Source organism: Lynx canadensis, chromosome B3 (assembly GCF_007474595.2).
Source record: "Lynx canadensis isolate LIC74 chromosome B3, mLynCan4.pri.v2, whole genome shotgun sequence".
In the NCBI taxonomy this organism is placed as follows: domain Eukaryota; kingdom Metazoa; phylum Chordata; class Mammalia; order Carnivora; family Felidae; genus Lynx; species Lynx canadensis.
In genome coordinates, this window is record NC_044308.2 from 86,734,960 (window position 1) to 86,752,851 (window position 17,892).

The 17,892-nt window shown below is 36.9% G+C and overlaps 1 protein-coding gene across 1 annotated transcript in view; it reads left to right on the top strand.

Moving 5' to 3' along the window:
- Positions 1–17,892, top strand: part of TTC6 (tetratricopeptide repeat domain 6) — a 196,595-nt gene that overhangs the window by 80,922 nt on the left and 97,781 nt on the right. Inside the window, exon 7 of the mRNA XM_032593525.1 lies at positions 9,107–9,248. Within this exon, the coding sequence (XP_032449416.1) occupies positions 9,107–9,248 (142 nt within the window). The remainder of the gene's footprint in view (positions 1–9,106; positions 9,249–17,892) is intronic.

Genomic DNA, 17,892 nt, shown 5'->3' on the forward strand with positions numbered 1-17,892 from the left:
TATGCTCTCCAGAAGTTTTAATTTTTATGTAGTAAAAACTAGCAGTCATTCTCTATGCGTTCTAGTCTTGGTTTCATTCTTAGAAACGGCTTTTGTACACTTACACTTAAATGTATTTTCTCATATTTTCTTCTATCATTTTATAGCTTACTTTGATCCATCTGTAATTAACTTGATGAGAAGAATAAGCATTATTCCTCCCCCCCCCCAAGTGACTAGTCAATTGCATAATATCATTATTGTCAATAAATCCTCTTTCCTCACTATTTTGAAATGGCAGCTTCTCATACCTTAAATTCCAATGTGTTATTGAGTCTATTTATGGACTTATGTCCTATTTTACTGACTTGTCTATGTAAAATTGCTTGTGTATTTTGTTGATCCAGCATCAATAAAGAGAGAGTTGGCAAAAAATGCTGTCTTACAAACATTGGCTGACCTTCTCAAGTCAGGTTCACCTTACAGCCAGCTTCCTGGTGGGAAGCAGTGCTTAGGCTATAGATCCCAGACCTAACTCTCCACTTGGCTTCATGTTACAAAAGAAATTCTTAGTCGCATTTTGAAAAAATGTGGACAGACTGTTAGCTCCATATGTTAAAATAGTGGCAACTGCAATAATTGGAAAACCAAAGGTTAAGTGTCAGAATTTAATGTTTAATTTCAAAATAATTAAACAAAATAATTCCTCTTATTTATTATTGTTATAAAATAACAATAAAAACACAATACTTTAGTAAATGTGAAAAATATGCAAGAAAATGCAAAAAACCCTACAATTATTCAAAATCTTGCTATCCAGGGATAATACTATTTACATTCTTAAATACATGATTCCAGGCTTTTCTGTATGAAAATAAGTAAGATAGAACAAAACTGGGATAATGCTGTGTACGTTTTGTGACCTGATTTTTTTTAACTGTGTTGTAATTATCTTTCCATGTCAAGAAATATGGATCTGACTAATCACTTAAATCAATCAGCATATATTTTTTGTGTACCTACTGTGTGGCCGGCATAGAGTTAGGCCCTAGGGAAGCATCTGCTAACAAGAGAAATAATCCATGCCCTCAGGGAATATGGAGATTGGCAAAGAAGAAAGGTGGTAAATTACTTATCGTGAATGGGATAATTAATATGCAGAAGTGCAGGGTGCTGTGGAAACTGGAAGATTTCCTGATCATCTTGGGAGGTTTGAGGAATTGATACTTAAATTGCAACCTGAGAGTGAATCAACATCACTTGGGAACTTGTTAAAAAAGCAGATGATTTGAAGGCATATTGAAGTTTGAGAGTCAGCTGTGGACAGTTGGAACTCATCTAAGAATTGGAAAGAAGTCCAGCATTGGAGAACGGGAGGAGCAGTGATGCAGTGGAGGTTGAGTGAAGGCATGAATCAGATCATGTAGGATTTTACAGATTCTCTGTAGGTGTGTGAGGGCATGTATATGAGGCTTTGGGGGAGAGATTCTTATTCACAGTGTATTGGGAAGCCATTGATAGGGTTTTTTGAGGAAGAAGGACATGATCAGATTTGCTGTAAGATATCACAGTCCTCATTTTGACTTTTTAGTAGCATTTGGCACAGTTGCATTAACTCTTCCTTAAAACCCTTTAATTTCTTGACCTTTGGGACTATACTCTTTTTCTGGTTCTCTTTCTGTCTCCCTGGCTATACCTTCTCAAGTCTCCTTTGCTGGTGTCTCCTTATATTTTGATTTCAAAACACTGGGGTGCCCAAACTTATACTGGCACCTCTTTTCTCCCATACTTACCAAAGTGATCTTATCCAAGACCGTGGCTTTAAATGTCATCTATATGCTGATGACTGCAATTTACTAAAATACATGCAGAAGGATGTTCATTGTCCTTATAATAACTAAAAACTGGAAATAACTTAGGTGCTTATCAATAGAATATTTTTTTATGGTGCATCCAGTGATGGGATGCATGGCAATCATGACTAAGAATGAGGTAGTGCTCTGTGCACTGAAAGGAGATAGAAGTAAATAAACAGATATGTGATTATATACACATTTTTGTGTATGTGTGGAAGAAAATTCAAGAAATTGTTAACTGTAGTCCTTTTGTTTTCATTATAGATTGTACACTAATTCCATAAAAAGTAAAACTACACTTTGTCCTATTTTTTGCTTTATTTATATGGTGTATGTTTGCCCTTTTATTTTTAATCTTTAGTAGTTGTGTTGCTTGTAGATTGCATAGACTAAAATATTTTTTAAGCCAATCAATTTTTTTCTTATAACAGGTTGGATCACCCCATATGCATTTATTGCCATTATCAGTTATACTGGGTATTATTTTTGTCATCTTTGTATTCTCTCTTGTTTTAGTTCTTTGCTGTTTCCTATAATCTGTCATATTTGCTGACATTTATCTATGTATTTATTGTTTGTATCATCTGATATCTGATGTTATGAAATAAAAATCTGAAAGCAGCCTGTTTTTATTTTATTTGCAAGTAATCTGTTTCTTCTCTACTCCTCCTGGATGCTTATAGGACTTCTAAGTTTTGCCTTAAATAATATCACTAGAACATGTTTGGGAATGGATTGCTTTTTTAAAAAAAAGATAGAGTTTAAAAGTTTTTAAAGATTTATTTATTTATTTTGAGAGAGAAAGAGTGCTTGCATGAGCCCAAGCAGGGAAGGGGCAGAAAGAAAGAGAGAGAGAGAGAGAGAGAGAGAGAGAGAGACAGACAGACAGACAGAGAGAAAATCCCGGGCAGGCTCTGTGTTCCATGCTGAATTCCATGGCTGTGAGATCATGAATTGGATGCTTAACTGACTGAACCACCCAGGTGTCCCTAGAATACTATGTTTAGATCTTAAGTAGGAGCACCAGAAGATGCAGGTTTATATTACTAATTTAGTCATTCAGAATCCTGAAAGGTGTTGGGGGTGGGGTGGATTAGGTTATGAGAATTTTGCCTTTACACATTTTCTCTGTGATTGTTAAGACTATTATACCAGAAGCAGACCTTTTCCAGTGTTTATTCTATATGGTAAAGATTATTCTAGGGGAGCCTGGGTGGCTCCCCTAGTCAGTTAAGGATCCGACTTCGGCTCAGGTCATGATCTCATGGTTCATGAGTTCAAGCCCTGTGTTGGGCTCTGTGCTGACCGTTCAGAGCCTGGAGCCTGCTTTGGATTCTGTGTCTCCCTGGGTCTCTCTGCCCTTCCCCCCACTTGCACTGTCTCTCTCTCTTAAAAATAAATAAACATAAAAAATTTTAAAAATATTATTCTAGGCCTTTTTTTTCTGTGCATGCACTTACATCTACATTTTACAAAAATGACATTAAGGGTGTTGTTTTCGTAGTTTATATTCCTTTGAAGATTTTTACTTTAAAACTGAAATACAGGCACATGGGTAATTATTTTGACTTACACTCTCTACTACCTATAGTTGACAAATCAACTATATAAAGTGCACTTGCATTTTAAAGATTTTATCTGAATCTTCTAAATATTTTGCTGATATTTGAATATGAAAATGGAAAATTTTGTATTTTCTTCCCAAGTGAAGAAAATGTAGTTCAAAGTAGGTGTAAGTGGCTAGTCCATGTGTATAGGGCTGGTAAAAGCTAAGATTCAGACCTAGATCTCTTTGATTCTAAATATGGTTTCCATTATATTCCACTGTTTTGTGAACTTGTGAAGACCGTCTTGTTTTTTTCTTTTCGTGCTTCATTCTGAATACTTGTTCTCATCTTGTTTTCAGAACCAATTTTGATGTAAGCTAGGAAGAATCTGAGGAGCTCTAGTCGAATAATTTGAGATATGCAAATAAAATTTTTATTTGAGATCTCAAATAAAATTTGAGAGATTTTATTTACCGTTGTGTTTTGTTATTTGATCCATTGTGACCCAGTATTGGAAGCAGGGCTTCTGCTTCTATTGGGGTGGAGTTCTTATAGTGCTTGTTCCCTCTTAAGAACTGAAATCTTGTTTCTGAGTACTAGGCCAGGGCTGGGACCTTGCTAAATATGGTAGACTTCCCTGATATTAATTACTTATTTACTTGTAGCTTGCACTGAATACTGCCTGGTTTTGTTTTCCCCATTACTGGTTTCTCCCTACTAGAATGAACCATCATCCCTTGCTAGAACTTTCTGATACTACTTCTAGTGCACCACCACCTGTGGTCTGTCATACTACATTTGGAATATTGTGTTTTATCTTCTGCTGTATGTTACTTTCCACCGTGGGTATCTGGAACTGACTTTCCCCCACTATTCCCCATTTCCTGCATTGTCTTCCATTCCTCAATGGTTAAATCTAATCCTGGCCCTACCCACATACCTTACTTAGCTTGTTCCTTGGTACATACTCCAGGCAGTGACCCAAGATATTATGCCAAAGCACATAAGACTTAATCCCTGTCTGAGGTCTAGATGGGCATATGTCACAAAAGTACATGTTTTAGAGCCATAAGAGGATCTTATCCTTCTTTTAGCCTAACCTTCTCATATTTATGGATGAGGAAACTGAGAGTAAATTTTGCAGTCCAAATCACAGTTGGTGACAGAGTTAGAAGTAGAATCAATAGTAACCTCAGTTAGATTTCCATTGTATCCATTTTTAACAAATACCCCTTATACCTAAGGAAGACTTCAGCATATTTAAAAAATAGAGATTGGAATGACAGAAGTCATTTTACTATGCACCATAGAAGTTTAATAAGCTATTAGATTAGTGTATTTTTTATTTTATATAGATATATAAAAACAGGAATTACTTGGACATTTATCTGATTTCATAACTGTCAATATGTGAAAGCTGAAATTTTTTAAAGCAAAGCAATATCTTTCCACCAGATGTCACTGTTTGCATGTAACAATGAAGTTACAATGATTAAAAATAAAATCCCCTACTTCCCTAATCATATTTTGTAAAAAAATAAAATCTACATAGTTATACTCTTATTCTCCTTTAGATTTATCATTTTATTAAGATAATGGTTCCCTCAATTTTTAAAAAGTGTTCAAAGTGTTCATTACCTCTGCTACAGATTTTGAAGACTATAGTAAAGAAAATTATTTGTAATCTTCAAGAAGATGAACTCTTAAAGTCTTTTCTAGATCTAGGAGTTTGCTTTTCAAATAACATTCTTTGTAAGTTACTATTTTCTAAATTGTAGATTGTGACCTAATAAGGGGTTGTGAAATCAATTCAGTGGCTTGTGACAAGTACTTTAAAAATGTTGTGTGGAATATAATAGTCTATTGCCTGTATTTTTGTGACACAACTTTTGCACATGAGCACTCTGAAAATATCCCTGTACACCTCTTCTTTGAGTTGTATAAAAGCAACTGTGAGCATCATCCTCTGAAGCCTTTAACAGGTTTTGTACCCCAACAAGCAAGATTTTAAGTTCAGTAAGGAAGGGAAAGCAAAGATGTGACGGGGGAACTTCTCTGTTAGAGTCACATCCAGGAAGAGGGGAGAGTGCTGGAGGGAGAACCCTTCTTTGTGCTTCATAGGATAGAGCTCATGTTCTCTTTTATGTGACTCGTAGAATATTTATGCAGAGATTTTTAAAAAGTGTTCACAGGTTAGAGCAAATGTTTTCTAAACTTCTTTGATAGCAACCTACAATAAGAAATATATGTTATATCTCTGGACCATGGGGGACAAGTAAAGAAACTTAACTCACTCTGAGAGAGGTGGGCATGTTTCCTTCATTTAATATCCTCAATGAGAATAGCAATAATAATTGAATATCAGCCACTTACTAATTACTTAATAATTGAACATGTACAATGTGACATTTCTCACATATATTATTTCTAAGCATTAGACCCTGAAAGACCTGATCACTGTTGCTATAGATAGATGAAGAAACTGAGACCTAGGAAGGAGAAGTGACCTACCCCACATGTGAATTAGAATCTCTAGAGGAGGGATCTGGGAAGCTATAGTTTTGACAAGCTCCCAGGATATTCTTAGAATCAGGCTGTTTTAGGAAAGATTGTAGTACGTCACTGGTTTTCAGTGTATATCAGAATCATCTGCAGGGCTGGTTAAAACAGATGACTGAGTCCTACCCTGAGATTCTGATTCATTAGGTATAATGGGCAGCCAAGAATTTGCATTTTCTAGCAAGTTTGTATGTGATTTTAATGATGCTGCATAGGGAACACACTTTGAGAACCACTGCAATACATCATGCTGACCTGTGATTCTCAGTTCCCTGGAATAGAGTCTGGGACTGGGAACTCACAGAGGCTGTGAGACTTTTCTTGCTGAGCCAAAATACAATATGTATTCAGTATGTACTACATTTGCATCACAGAAGATAGGAAATGAATAAGAATCACTTTTCTCTTCAAACCAGTCTATGTCTACTGTGAAAAAGATACATAGAATAAAAAATAGCATATTCTACAATGAAAGATCCGATCAAATGCAGCAGAAAAACTAGGGAGGCAAAGATGAATTTTGACTGGGCAGAGGGGGATTTATAAACGTTTCATGAGGGAGCTGCAATCTGCAAGCCTTCTTTTCATTATTTTCATAGCCATACTGTATTGTAATCTGGTTTGTCTCTCTTCCCTATTGTCCCTAAGTAATCTCAGCACCTCAGGCACCTTCTGCATAGTGAATGTAGGTTGGGCCAGGAGTTAGGGGAGGGCAGTAGGATTGGCAAGTAGATGGTATCCAGACTGCGGAGGACCCTGAATGCAAAGCCCAGGAGCTTGGGTTTATACAGTGTATATAGTCATTAAAGTATTTGGAAAGGGGGTGAGTGATGACATCTCTGGCACGGTATATAGTATGGATTGGAGGAGGGAAGGTCTAGAGGTAAGGGGCCAGCAAAGATGATATCATAGGACTCAGATGAGAGAAAATGCAGTGGACAGGAGAGACACCATGGAAGAAGGAGCAGAACCAGTGATTACTGCTGGAAGTGATGGAGAAATTGGATATGAAGAGATTTTCAATCCGAAATGGTGTTTTCCAAACAGGAGAATGAACTCTAGAAAGGATTAGCTCTTCTCTCTGGATATAAAGAAGGAAGAAGGGAAAGTCTGGGGAAAATTTTCAAAGTAATTGATTACTCTTTGTCCTGTAGGAACACTTGCTTATCTTGGGTAGCCTTTCACTAAGGTCCTCTATACATATCTACCAACACTATGCACTCCAGTGACTTCTTTCATTTTTCTTCCCACCAACCACAGTGTCAGCTTCATTAGTGCACATTTGGAATGTGAAAAGACAGTAAGTTGGGAATTACTCTTACTACCTTGGTTTTGGCTTAGAGCTAGATAAAAATACAGCAGTGCCTCAAGGTAGCTTCTTATGTCATGCCTGTCCTTCATGATCTTAGAAATACTTTACTGACTTCGATATATGTAGTCTCTTGGCTCACTATTGCAGCCAGTAGACTTCACCCTGTTCTTTGTTTTTCCTATACATACCATTCAGGATTCAGTTGACGAAAACAGAAATATTTTTTAGCTATTTTAGGCAAAGAGGGAGTTAGTAATGAGAATTTGATGCTTATAAAACCAATGGAAAGATTGGGAAAGTGGGCTGTAGGCAGGGAGGGTTTCCAGAGATGACACACAGCATGCTTAAATGTCTGCCAAAGAAGCTGCTGCTTCTAGCATAGTCAGGAAGGTAGTAAATCTGGAAGCCAGTACTGGCAACATACCACCCTAGCTATGATTCAGGGATCTGGTGGCCTCTATTGTTACAGCTTTAGACTCTGAAACCACAGTATGTCTGTTTGATATGCTTGCTGCTCACTGCCCCTCCCCCCCAAAAAAAGAAAAGCAACCTACAAAAGGACTACTATTAACTGAAACACTGCTACAGTAGAACTCGATGTTGCCATGACTGTTTGCTAACAAAAACATCAGGACTTTCTGCTTTCCAAATTGTATGCTGAGTGCATCTCATTAGTGGATCCTAACTCACATCTAGGACACTGGCTGCAAGAGAGTTTTACTTCTTCATCCTCAGTAGTTCAGGAAAGCACATTAGAAGGAGGATAATTGGGTGTTGAGTGGCCGTCTACTATATTCACCATGTTGGCAGTTGAACTTTATCTTCCTTCTCTTTGAATTCAAATATTTGACTAGTTGGGATAGGAGGCTTTTCTCCATGACTCTACTTTGGCAAGCCCTATTTCCATGAGCCTAACTTTGGGTGGACCTGTTTTTTTTAAGAGCTGGTATGATAGAATATGAAGGTTTCAGCATATTATTAAGTAACTAAAGTGAGTTGGGTGGTTTGTGAACTTTTAGTCTTCACATTTGATGACTCATAAAGTGATTGCCTATTCACATAAGGGTATATCAAAAAGTGGAACACTGGCTTCCGTGTGAAATTGATATAGCTATAGTCTGTGCAGGCTCATTTTATATCCTTTTATAATTCTTTTACAGTAATTATAAAAATTAGTACAAATTAATACCAAATTTAATACAAAATTAATGTATTTTAAAGCAGTTCATAAATTAGTCATTAATGACACATCTTGCCTTCAAATTTTCATATAGCTTATGTCTTTGTCTTAATTAAGACTTTTGTTTATAATTTTTATATTATAATTTTTTGTATTATAATTTTTGTTTATATTTTTTGTATAATTTTATATAATTTATATATATATATATATATAGTTTGTAGCCTAGAAAGGAAGATAAATGCCATAGATTTTTTGTTCATCTTGGCAAGATGTGAATCAAGAAGAGAAAACTTTAATGTGAGAAGGCAGTTCTTCTTGGGCTGACACTTTACTTCACTCTAAGAAATGAGACCATTTCCTATGGGCTTTGAGTGGGGAACAGGTTAACCATCAGAAGGTAGAGACCTTTTTACCTCTTTTGTAATCAGACTTTTACAGGATGAATTTGTTATTCTAATATAGTAAAACCATCATGAAGGTTACTATTAAAATGTATGCAGAACCACAGAAAAATTATTTTGAATTATTTCCCATTTCAGACTGTCTGACTTCTGCACAATTTCTGCTTATTACAAATATCAAATGTCGGTGTGTTTATTTCAGCAGAGGTATGAAATGAGTCTCATCAGTGACTTAACAAACCAATGTATTGTTTTTTATCATACTGTAGAATATTGCAAGGAAATCCTGTTGTGGGTGATAATCAAGAACATGTTGCCATCCTTCCAACACCACCAGTGATACTACCTGATTTGGCACAAGGAACTAGACAGCGTGCTCAGAAACCACACCTACAACTCTTGGGAGAGGAAGTAAGAGCTTACCTTAATAGTACTTTTCTCTACCTCACAGCTCTTGAACCTTTTGGTTTCAGGACCCTTTTTGTAATCTTAAGAATTTTTGAGGACCTCAATAATTATTTATGTAGGTTATATCTATTGACATTTACAGTTGTTGGGAATTGGGGCACCTGGGTGGCTCAGTCGGTTCAGTGTCCAACTTCAGCTCAGGCCATGATCCCACAGTTCATGAGTTCCAGCCCCACATTGGGCTGTCAGTGCAGAGCCCACTTCGGATCCTCTGTGTCCGCCCCCTCCCATGCCCCTCCCTTGCTCGCTCTCTCTCTCTCAAAAATAAATAAACTTAAAAAACAAACAAACAACAAATGTTGGGAATTAAAACTGAGAAAATGCTAAATGTTTATTTTTTATTTATTAAAAATAACACTAATAGGGCACTTGGGTGGCTCAGTTGGTTAACTGTCCGACTTCGGCTCAGGTCATGATCTCACAGTTCATGAGTTTGAGCCCCACGTCAGCTCTGTGCTGACAGCTCAGAGCCTGGAGCTTGCTTCTGATTCTGTGTCTTTCTCTCTCTGCTCCTCCCCCACTTGCATTCTGTCTCTCAAAAATGAATAAACATTTAAAAAATAACACTAATAAAGTAATATGTTAACATAAAATGCATTTTTATGAAAAATAATTATATTTTTGAAAACAAAATTTTAGTGAGAAAACTAGGGTTGGCTTACATGTTTTGCAATCTTTAATGTGTAGCTTGCTGGAAGATGGCTGGATTCTCATGACTGCTTCTGCATTCAATTTTGTGGTAGGTTGTTTTGGTTGAAATATATGAGGAAAATTCTGGTCTCACACAGATAGGTAGTTGGAAAATATTGCTTTAACATACTTTTAACATAATAATGGATATTTTCCTTTGTTAATATGCCAAAACTTAATAAGTGGTAGTTTCTTGGAAGTTGTTGCAAGATTTATACTTCTGGGGAAGATGGTGAAAAAGTATTTTTACTCTTCCCTATTCTTCCTGCTAAGTACAATTAAAAATGCTGGATGTTACAAACATAAAAGAGTCTTGAAAAGTGGAAAACAGGGGCGCCCGGGGGGCTCAGTCGGTTAAGCATCTGACTTCTGCTCAGGTCATTATCTTACGGTTCATGAGATCGAGCCCCGTGTCAGTGCTGACAGCATGGAGCCTGGAGCCTACTTTGGATTCTGTGTCTCCGTCTCTCTTTACTCCTCCCTCACTTACAGTCTCTCTCTCTCTCTCTCTCTCTCTCTCTCTCTCTCAAAAATAAACATTAAAAAAAAGAAAAATGGAGAACAAAGCACATTAATTAGAAATGTTGGCATCCAAGAAATGACATGGCTGTGAGTTAGTTCCTTGGGTTTTCTTTTTTGCTTCATATATACTAGACTTGGAGTTGAAAAAGCTGTTAATATAGAAGCAAAGATAGGCAAAGGAAAAAAAAAGCCTCAACAAAAACCTGCTCTCTTTAGCCAAAGAACCAGGAAAGGGGCAGCCTAGCAAGACAGAAAAGTTTTAGACAGTAACTGCTCTATTCCAGTTAAACACCGAAGGAAAAACAGTGGCCCTACCCCCCCACCATCAAAAGCCTATTGGGAAATTGAAACTTAACTCTTTTTTTTTTTTTCCAACGTTTATTTATTTTTGGGACAGAGAGAGACAGAGCATGAACGGGGGAGGGGCAGAGAGAGAGGGAGACACAGAATCTGAAACAGGCTCCAGGCTCTGAGCCATCAGCCCAGAGCCCGACGCGGGGCTCGAACTCCCAGACCGCGAGATCGTGACCTGGCTGAAGTCGGACGCTTAACCGACTGCGCCACCCAGGCGCCCCGAAACTTAACTCTTGATAAGAGTTAATGAGGCACTCTTCCACCCCTGCCAGGGTCATATCAAAGAAGACTGCATGTGGAGCTGGGACTTTAATCTTAACAGAGTATTAAAGAGATCCCCCTCCTGTTGTCAGTTGAAACCACATGGGGATCTTGGACTTCTATCCCCAAGTATCAGTAATGACCACGCCTCCCCTTCCCCACTTTGATGGTATCAGAGGAAGCCCAGTGGAGGGTCACCTAAAACAGAAAGGGTAAATAAATAAGATCAAGAGTCAATAACATTTTTCATAGAAATAGAATAAACAGTCCTGAAATATGTATAGAACCACAAAAGATACTGGATGGCCAAAGCAATCTTGAAAAAGAACAAAGCTGGAGACATCATGCTTCCTGATTTAAAACTATATTATAAAGTTATAGTAATCAAAACAGTATGGTAATGTGGTGCCTGCATGGCTCAGTTGGTTAAACGTTGGACTTCAGCTCAGGTCATGATCTCATGGTTTATGAATTTGAGTCCCATATAGGGCTCTGCACTGAGTGTGGAGTCTGCTTGTGATTCTCTCTCTCTCCTTCTCCCTCTTTCTCTGTCCCTCCCCTACTCTCTCTCTTTCTTTCTCTCTCTCAAAATAATAAACAAAACAAAACAAAAACAAAAAACAATATGGTGGGGGCGCCTGGGTGGCGCAGTCGGTTAAGCGTCCGACTTCAGCCAGGTCACGATCTCGCGGTCCGTGAGTTCGAGCCCCGCGTCGGGCTCTGGGCTGATGGCTCAGAGCCTGGAGCCTGTTTCAGATTCTGTGTCTCCCTCTCTCTCTGCCCCTCGCCCGTTCATGCTCTGTCTCTCTCTGTCCCAAAAATAAATAAAACGTTGAAAAAAAAAAAAAAGAAAACTATGTTTAAAAAAAAAAACAAAAAACAATATGGTGTTTCCATAAAAACAGACACATAGATCAATGGAGCAGAATAGAGAGCCTAGAAATAAATCTACACATACATGGTCAATTAATTTATGACAAAGGAGCCAAGAATATACAGTGGGGAAAGGACAATCTCTTCAATAAATGATGTTGAGAAAATTGGACAGCCACATGCAAAAGAATGAAACTGGACCACTATCTTATACCATACACAAAACTTAACTAAAAATGGTTTAATTACTTGAGTGTAAAATCTGAAACCATAAAACTCCTCGAAGAAAATAGGTGGTAATCTACTTAATATTGGTCTTGGCAATGATTCTTTGGATTTAGCATCAAAAGCAAAGGCACCAGAAGCAAAAGTGAGTAAGTAGGAGTATATAAAACTAAAAAGCTTCTGCAAAGCAAAGGAAACTATCAACAAAATGAAAAGGCAGCTTACAGACTGGGAGAATATATTTGCAAATAATATATATGATAAGGTGTTAATATCCAAAATATATAAAGAACTCATACAACTCAAAGGCAAAAAAACAATCCAATTAAAAAATGGGCAGAGGATCTGAATAGAGATTTTTCCAGAAAAGATACAGATGGCCTACAGTTACATGAAAAGATGCTCAAGATCACTAATCACCAGGGAAATGCGAATCAAAACCACGGTGAAATATCACCTCACACCTGTTAGAGTGGCTATCATCAAAAGGACAAGAAATAACAAGTGTTGATGAAGATATGGAGAATAGGGAATTCTTATACTCTGTTAGTAGGAATGTAAGTAGGTATAGCCACTGTGGAAAACAGGTTCCTTAAAAAATTAAAAATAGGACTACCACATGATCCAACAATCCCACTTCTAGACATTTGTCCAAAGAAAATTAAAACACTAAGTTGAAAAGATACATGCAACCCTATTGCATGTTTCTTGCAACACTATTTATAATAGCCAAAATATGGAAGCAATGTAAGTGTCCACTGATGGATGAATGTGAAAGAAAATGTCACACACACACACACACACACACACACACACACACACACACACAATCATACACACAGGAGTATTCAACCATGAAAAAGAATGAAATCTTGCCATTTGTGACAACATGGATGGACCTTGAAGGCATTTTGCTAAGTGAAATAAACCATATAGAGAAAGACAAATGATCTTGCTTCTATGTAGAATCTAACCCCCTCCCAAACTCCAAAAAACCAAGCTCATAGATATAGAGAACAGATTGGTGGTTGCCAAAGGTGAGGGGTGGGGAGGTGGGTGAAATGGGTGAAGGGAATCAAAAGCTACAAATTACTAGTTTTAAGATAAATAAGTCATGGGGATGTAACGTACAGCATGAAGACTATAGTTAATTATACTGTATTGCATATTTGAAAGTTGCTGAGAGAGTAGATCTTAAAAGTTTCTTTTTATAAGAAAAGAAATTCTGTAACTATGTATAGTGATGAATGTTAACCTGACTTATTGTGGTGATCATTTTGCAACATATACAAATATTGAATCATTATATTATACACCTGAAAATAATAGAATGTTATATGTCAATTATATCTCAATTATAAAAATAAAGAGAAAGGAAATAGAAAGTCTTAGGAAAGAAATTGAAAATATAGGGGAGAAACAGAAAACATTTTAGAATTAAAAACATAATAACTGAAATGAAAAGTTTAGTGGATGGGCTCAAAAGTAGAGTGGCGGAGACAGGAATCAGTGAAGTTGAAGATAGAACAATAGAATTTATCCAGTCTGAACAACAAAGAGAAATAAACTGAAAAAAATAGACTTGTGGGAACAGGTCCCTTGACCTGTGGGAATATTACCAAAGATCTAACATTTGTGTTGTTGCAGTCCTGCAAGGAGAAGAAAAAGAAGAGATAGAGGTGACTGAAAATGTGTAAGAAGAAATGATGGCTGAAAAACTCTGAATTTGGAAAAATACAAACATATTTAGGAACCTGAGCAAACCCCAAGCAGGAAAAATCTAAAGAAATTTGTACTAAGTCACATAATACTAAAACTTATGAGAAGTAATGACATAGAAAAAAACCTTGAAAGAACCAAGAGAGAAACAGTATGTTACCTATAGGAGAAAAACAATTTGAATGGCAGTGGATTTCTCATCAGAAACTATGGAGGCCAGAAATCAGTCCTGTATCTGGAGAAAATATCCTTTGGGAATAAAAGGGAATCAAGACATTTTCAGACGAAAGGAAACAGAGAATTTGTTGCTGGCAGATTTGCCCTAAAAAAATGACTAGAGGAAGTTCTCTAAATAGGAAAAAAATGATGAAAAGAAGAATCTTGGAGTATCTGGAAGGAACAAAAACATTCAAAGCAAAAATATGAGTAAATGCATTAGTTTCCTTCTCCTTTTGAGTATTCTAAATTATGTTTGTCAGTTGAAACAAAAATTATGTTATTAAATGTATATAGAGGAAATGTTTAAAATAATTATATTATAAATGGGGAAGGGTAAGGAGACATAAAGGGAGGCAAGGTTTCATATTACTCAAACTGGTAAAATGATGACATTTGTAGACTTTGATAAGTTATTTTTACATAATGTAATTCCTAGAACAAAACTAAAAAGCTATAGAAAGAGATACACTCAAAAACACCATAGATAAATAAAAGTGGAATTTAAAACTATATCCAGGCAATAGGAAGGCAGGAAAAAGAAAACAGAAAAACAAAAAATACCAGATAGAGCAAACAAAACAAAAAAATGAAATCGCACACTATATCCATAAGTTATATGTAAATTGTCTAAATACACCAATTATGTGACAGAGATTGTAGAGTAGATTAAAAGAACATGACTCAGTATATAGTGTCTACGAGTAACTGACTTCAGTTATGATGATATGGGAAGGTTGAAAGCAAAAGGGTAAAAAAAGGTATAGCATGCAAACATAAATCAAAGAAAAGCAGGTTATTAATATTATTATTAATATCGTTAATATCAGAAAAAGTAGACTTTCAAGTGAAGGAAGTTATCAGAGACAGAGAGGGGCATTATACTGTGATAAAAGTGCCAACCTACCAGGAAGACATGGCAGTCTTAAGAAGTATGTGCACCAAAGAACAGACCTACAAAATATGTGCAGCAAAAACTGAATGAGAAATGGGATATTCCACATTTACAGTTGGAGAGTTCATCATCCCTCTGTAAGTAATTAATAAAACATTTGGAGAGAAAATCTGCAAGGATGTAGAAGAACTCAAAAACTCCATTAACCAATAGAATCTAGTTGAAATTATATATGATTACACCCAACAAAAACAGAATACACATTTTTTTCAAGTTCCCATAGGACATATACCAAGACAGAGCAAATCCATAATGGAATCAACTTAGATATCAATAACAAAGATAACAGAAAAATATCCAAATAGTTAGATTTTTTTTTTCAACGTTTATTTATTTTTGGGACAGAGAGAGACAGAGCATTAACGGGGGAGGGGCAGAGAGAGAGGGAGACACAGAATCGGAAACAGGCTCCAGGCTCCGAGCCGTCAGCCCAGAGCCTGACGCGGGGCTCGAACTCACGGACCGCGAGATCGTGACCTGGCTGAAGTCGGACGCTTAACCGACTGCGCCACCCAGGCGCCCCCAAATAGTTAGAAGCTAAACAATAAAGTTATAAGTAATTGTGGCTTAACAAGAAAGTCTCAACAGATAGTAAACCATATAGAAAATCAATTGAACAGAATTACAATAAACATATAACGTATCAGAATGTGTGGCACACAGTTAAAGCACTGCTGAAAGGGAAATTTATAGCACTAAATGCTTACCGTAGAAAAGACAAGGTATCGGGGCGCCTGGGTGGCTCAGTCGGTTAAGCGTCTGACTTCAGCTCAGGTCATGATCTCACAGTCTGTGGGTTCGAGCCCCGCATCGGGCTCTGTGCTGACAGCTCAGAGCCTAGAGCCTGCTTCCGATTCTGTGTCTCCCTCTCTCTCTGCTCCTCCCCTGGAGGAGCATGCTCTGTCTCTCTCTGTCGCAAAAATAAATAAAAAATAAAAAAAAAAGAAAAGACAAATATCAATAAATAATTTTAAAACATTTTTGAGTTTTATTTGTTTATTTTGAAAGGGAGATGGAGAGAAAGCATACATGAGCAGGTGAGGAGCAGAGAGAGAGAAGGGGAGAGAGAATCTCAAGCAGGCTCCACATGGTTAGCAGAGAACCTTATGTGGGGCTCGAACCTGGGAACCCCAAGATCATGACCAAGTCAAAACCAAGAGTCATCTGCTGAAGCGACTGAGCTACTCAGGTGCCCCTCAGTAAATAATTTAAGCTTCTACCTCAGAAACCTAAAAAAAGAGGAGCAAAATAAAAAGCAAGCAAAGGGATGGAATAATAAAGGGCAGAAATCAGTAAAATTGAAAACAGAAAATATACAGAAAATCAATGCAACAAAATCTAATTCTTTGAAAAGATCAATAAAATTGATCTCTAACAAGACTGACAAGAAAAAAAAAGAAAGGACACAAGTTAACCGATATTAGAAATGAAATGTGAGATGTCCCTAAAGATCTTTCAGATGTCAAAAGAATAAGGGAACACTATGAGTGACTCTACACATATAAATTTGACAACTTAGATGAAATGGAGCAGTTCCTCAGAAAACAAAGCTGCCACAGCTCACTCATTATGAAGTAGATAATTTGAATAGCCTTATAACTATTAAGGAAATTGAATTATTAAAAATGTGTTTTTGTTTGAGTATAGTTGACATACAATGTTACATTACTTTCAGGTATATAATATAGTGGTTCAGCTTCTTTAACCTTTATGCTATATGCATAGTGCATATATATGCATAGCTGCAAGTGCAGCTACCTTCTCTCACCATATAACACTATTCCAATATCATTGACTGTATTCCCTACACTGTATTTTTCATTCCCATGACTTATTCACTCTATAATAAGAAGCTGTATCTCCTAATACACTTCACCCATTTTTGCCCGTTCTCCACCTTCCTTCCCTCTGGCAACAATCAGTTGGTTCTCTATATTTATAGGTCTGATTCTGCTTTTTGTTTATTCATTTCATTTTTTATATTCCACATGTGAGTGAAATCATATGGTATTTGTCTTTCTCGGTCTGACTTATTTCACTTAGAATAATACCCTCTAGGCTCATTCATGTCACAGATGGCACCATCTTATCCTTTTCTATGGCTGTGTAATATTCCTCTGTGTGTGTGTGTGTGTGTGTGTGTGTGTGTGTGTGTGTGTGTGTGTTTACATACTACATCTTCCTTATCCATTCATCTACTGATAGACACTTAGGTTGCTTCCTAAGTAAATAATGCTGCAACAACCATAGGGGTACCACACATCTTTTCAAATTTGTGTTTCATTTTCTTCAGATGAATACCCAGTAGCAGAATTATTGGATCATATGGAATTTCTATTTTTAATTTTTTGAGGAACCTCCATACAGTTTTCCAGTGGCTGCACCGGTTTACATTTCCACCAACAGTGCAAAAGGGTTCCTTTCTCTCCACATCCTCATCAGCACTTGTTATTTTTTAGTCTTTTTTATTTTAGCCATTCTGACAGGTGTAAGGTGATATCTTGTGATTTTGATTTTCATTTCCACTAATGAGTGGTGATGTTGAGCATCTTTTTATGTATCTGTTGGCCATCTGTATGCCTTCTTTGGAAAAATGCCTACTCAGGTCTTCTGCCCAGTTTTTTGAAGTATTTTTTAAAGTTTATTTATTTTGAGAGAGAGAGAGAGTGCACAAGTGCGCACAAGTGAGGGAGGGGCAGAGAGAGAAGGAGACAGAGAATCTTAAGTAGGTTCCATGCTGTCAGTGCAGACCCTTATGTGGGGCTTGAATTC